The 4,107-nt window shown below is 41.7% G+C and overlaps 1 protein-coding gene across 6 annotated transcripts in view; it reads right to left on the reverse strand.

Moving 5' to 3' along the window:
- The window catches only part of LOC143284934 (cilia- and flagella-associated protein 54-like), a 179,785-nt gene extending 177,989 nt beyond the window's left edge, over nt 1-1,796 (reverse strand). For all 6 annotated transcript variants that reach the window (XM_076592094.1, XM_076592097.1, XM_076592096.1 and 3 more), the window contains exons 1-3: nt 1,507-1,796; nt 1,036-1,141; nt 5-148 (exon numbers count right to left, since the gene is read on the reverse strand). In XM_076592094.1, the coding sequence (XP_076448209.1) occupies nt 5-148; nt 1,036-1,141; nt 1,507-1,697 (441 nt within the window). In that variant the 5' untranslated portion in view covers nt 1,698-1,796. The remainder of the gene's footprint in view (nt 1-4; nt 149-1,035; nt 1,142-1,506) is intronic.
- Nucleotides 1,797-4,107: the final 2,311 nt, after the last annotated feature.

A 4,107-nucleotide genomic window follows, 5' to 3' on the forward strand; every position in this document is an offset into this window, starting at 1 on the left:
TCACAGTGAAGCCTGCGTTGTCAGCATCAAAGCCGCCAGGGAAGAACGTCTGGCGAAAGATGTCCACATCAGTGATTTCCTCCACATTCACTTCCCCGAAGTGCTGCAGGTAGCGTTCATAGCACTGCCACAGTGCCAGCTTGTACTCCTGTCAGGAGCAGGAAGGCGACAGAATGGTTAAGACACTCTGCTGCCAATACAGTGAGTCCGTGTGGGTGTGGGCTCGAATCCCGCACTCACCCTTTCTCCCAAGTTTGACTGGATAAAATCAAACTGAGCATCTAGTCTTTCGGATGAGACGGTAAATTGAGGCCCCGTGTGCAGCACGCACTTGACACACTGAAAAAGATCCCATGGCAACGAGAGTGTTGTCCTCTGGCAAAATTATGTAAAAAGAAATCCACTCTGATAGGCACACAATACATAAGCATGCACTCAAGGCCTAACAAGTGTGTTGGGTTATGCTGCTGTCAGGCATCTGCCTATCAGATGTGGTGTAGCATGTATGGATTTGTCAAAACGCAGTGACGCCTCCTTGAGAAATTGAAACTGAAACTCCTGTCAGATGGATAAGAAAGGTATATCCTTACTTGTACAAACTAGCTGAGGACTGGGTCGCAGGACACTGATCTTGACATTGCACTTGATTTATCTGCTCATATATGTCTTGATGGATGTGTTTCAAATTATGTGCCCACAAACCTGGGTAAAATGAGAAAAAAGGGGGGGGGGGGGGGTGAGGGGGGAAGAGAGAAAGAAAGGGAAGAAGGAGGAACGACAACCACAAATATAACAGTAAAGACAATGGGACTGTTTGTTTGTTTTGTTTTGTTTGTAGTGCGTGTGTCTTTCTTTTTTTTTTCTCTTTTTTTTCCCCTCGGAATAAAACAATTATATAATTAATACATAGGATGTGAATCTAAAACATACCTCTGTTAAAACTGTAATAATAATAAGTGTCAAAGATCCCACATTACATTCCTTTTGAGCAACTTGAATTTCATTAATAGTTATTAAGGCAACATTGTGACAAACCTCGATAGAGACAAGAAAATCTCCCATCTCCAAAAGTTTTTCCTGATAGTAGAGCTTTGGAAGTCTTGGCTCATATTTGTTCCACAGGTCAAAGAGTGTGTCAGCTCTGAAAAAAAACGGGAGTACATAAATACACTGACCTCAGTAACACACACACAAACACACACACGTGCGCGAGTGCAACACAAGATTATTTTTTTTGTGCACATTATTTTTCTCAATTTCTATCATGTCAGTGGCTGTTGTTTTCCAAACTGAATATGGAACTTTCCACATGGTGGCTTGTGAAGTACTGCTTGGTATTCTACAGTGAAGGTGATTATCAGTGATACATGAAAAGAACATTTAAAACTAGAACTGCTAAACACGAGTAAACACGTTGAATAACCGGATACATGTCGTTACATGATAATAATCACAATCTGAGAAGCTCAACGGTCAACATACATGCATAAATCAGTGAATACTCACGGTCTAGAATACGCTTCTCCATCTGGTATCTTGAATCCTGGGGCAGAACGCTTCTTCATGTACGCCACAAACTGGGTTATTTCTTGATCCAGAGCACGCAGCACTGGGTTCTCTTTGTCGCGGCTGTAAAACGTGCTTGGGTGGCCTTTGTTCAGTGAAGAGGCCACTTTGTTCTTCAGTATGCCAGCCATCGTGACTGCTTTCTTCTATAGCCACGAACTGGTCAGCTTTCACAGTTTAAAATCAAGCCCAAGTGCATTTACCGTTCTTCAAACTTGGAAGAGACTCCATGGATGTAGAATGGCGGTTGTCTTAACGACGGGTCAGGGGAGGTCATCCTGGTGGCGTTCTGCTCACATCTTTTCAACTGAACATTACGAAACATCAAAACGACTTATTTTTCTCAGCAGTCTCACTCACAATCAAACAAACTACGACACTAGCATTAATTATTACCTTAGTTATCTACTTATCAATCTGTTTATTTATTTACTAATCCTATCTATTCAACTATCTATTTATTCATTGTTTACCTTTTTAAATTTCCAAAATTCTCCTCTGGTATTCATGTCAATGAAAAACTCAACAAAACAAAACAAACAAAAAAAACAACAACCAACTATTATTATGTTTTAGTGTTTTAATCTTATACTGTGATGTCTTTGGTATAAGAAATAATCAAACTGTACCATTTACGACCCATACAGATTTATAACGAAGTCAGTGACGTTAAACGAACAACAAACCAACCAACCAACCGAACAAAAAAACCCGAAAACTTCAAAGAACCCGTAACACGACGATCCGGAAATCATCGAAAGGAATCATCGGATCGCCAGTGTGTGTGTGTGTGTGTGTGTGTGTGTGTGTGTGTGTGTGTGTGTGTCTGTCTGTCTGTCTGTCTGTCTGTCTGTGTCTGTGTGTGTCTGTGTCTCTGTGTGTGTGACAGTGAATTAATAGGGATTTCGTGTCCGAAACGGCCTATGATGGAATTAATTATACGGCGTCCAGTCGACTGATCCCGTCAGTTACAGTGCCTCGATCGGTGTCATATATCTAGAATTCCAGTCGTCAGTGCAGCTGCCACCCGCAGCATTTAGAGCGGCCATCAAAAGTTCCCTAGCTGTCAGTTACTAATTTTCATCTGTACTAGTGACACTGGCCTCTGCAAGATGAAAACAAAAAAAAAGGAAGGTCGAAGTGCATTGGAGGAGAGGGCAAAATTCTTCATTTGCCTGAAATGTGAGGTGGGAGTAGAAGAAGACGAAATGAGTATCCAATGTCACGACTGCAAACAGTGGTCTCACAAAGAATGCACTTCACTCACACACCGGGACTTCAGCTATCTGAGTGAGAAAGCTGATACAGAAGAAGGGATAGAATGGATCTGTCAGGAATGCTACTCGGGGGAGGGTGAAAAGAAAAGTGAAGTAGAAGCAAAGATCGACCGATTGATCAGACTGTTTGAGAAAGTAGATGAAAGGCTAGAAAGACTAGAGGAGGGGTGTAGCGGAAAGGCTCTGGAAGAGAAGATAGAGGAGGTCGTAGAGAAGGTGACAGAACTTTGGGAAGAGAAGGTAGAGAAAGAAAAAAGAGAACTAAACGATTTTCACAAACATCCCAGAAAGTAGTGGTAAGAATAGTGAGGATAGAGTGAAAGAAGACATGTCGAAGATAAAGAAATGACTTCAGCTATCTGAGTGAGAAAGCTGATACAGAAGAAGGGATAGAATTGATATGTCAGGAATGCTACTCGGGGGAGGGTGAAAAGAAAAGTGAAGTAGAAGCAAAGATCGACCGATTGATCAGACTGTTTGAGAAAGTAGATGAAAGGCTAGAAAGACTAGAGGAGGGGTGTAGCGGAAAGGCTCTGGAAGAGAAGATAGAGGAGGTCGTAGAGAAGGTGACAGAACTTTGGGAAGAGAAGGTAGAGAAAGAAAAAAGAGAGCTAAACTTGATTTTCACAAACATCCCAGAAAGTAGTGGTAAGAATAGTGAGGATAGAGTGAAAGAAGATATGTCGAAGATAAAGAAAGTAGTGGGGAAAATCTGCCCTGAACTGAAAGAAGATACTGTCAAGGAACCAGTGAGACTTGGAAACTTCAACTTAGGGTCCAAACCTAGGCTTGTTAAGGTCAAAGTCAGTACGAACGAGGCAAAGAGGGAGATCCTGAGGAACGCTCGGAAACTGAACCAACGAGTGACTGACCAGAAAGAAAGGGTGTACATCAATCCAGACTATACACCATCAGAAAGAAAAGAGAACAAAGAACTGAGGGAAGAACTCCGACAGAGAATAGAGAAGGGAGAGAAAGATATTGGAATCCGAGGTAGGAAGATTGTGCATGTCCATTGAAACCCAGGCCTGGCCAGGGAGACCAGGGAAAAAACTGACTTAACCACAAAGCACAAGACCATGTACAAAGTTGTAAAAAGAAGTTTGTTAGCGTTAGAAAAACTGTTCAGGAAGTTTCTTATTCACTTTTGTATACAAACGCAGATGGCCTTCTAAACAAGAAAGATGAACTACTTGCTTTGATAGAAGAGAGTAAACCACATATCATTATAGTAACAGAATCTATAGCAAAGAACCAAAACGAA

The sequence above is a fragment of the Babylonia areolata genome, chromosome 8 (assembly GCF_041734735.1).
Source record: "Babylonia areolata isolate BAREFJ2019XMU chromosome 8, ASM4173473v1, whole genome shotgun sequence".
Classification (NCBI taxonomy): Eukaryota; Metazoa; Mollusca; class Gastropoda; order Neogastropoda; family Buccinidae; genus Babylonia; species Babylonia areolata.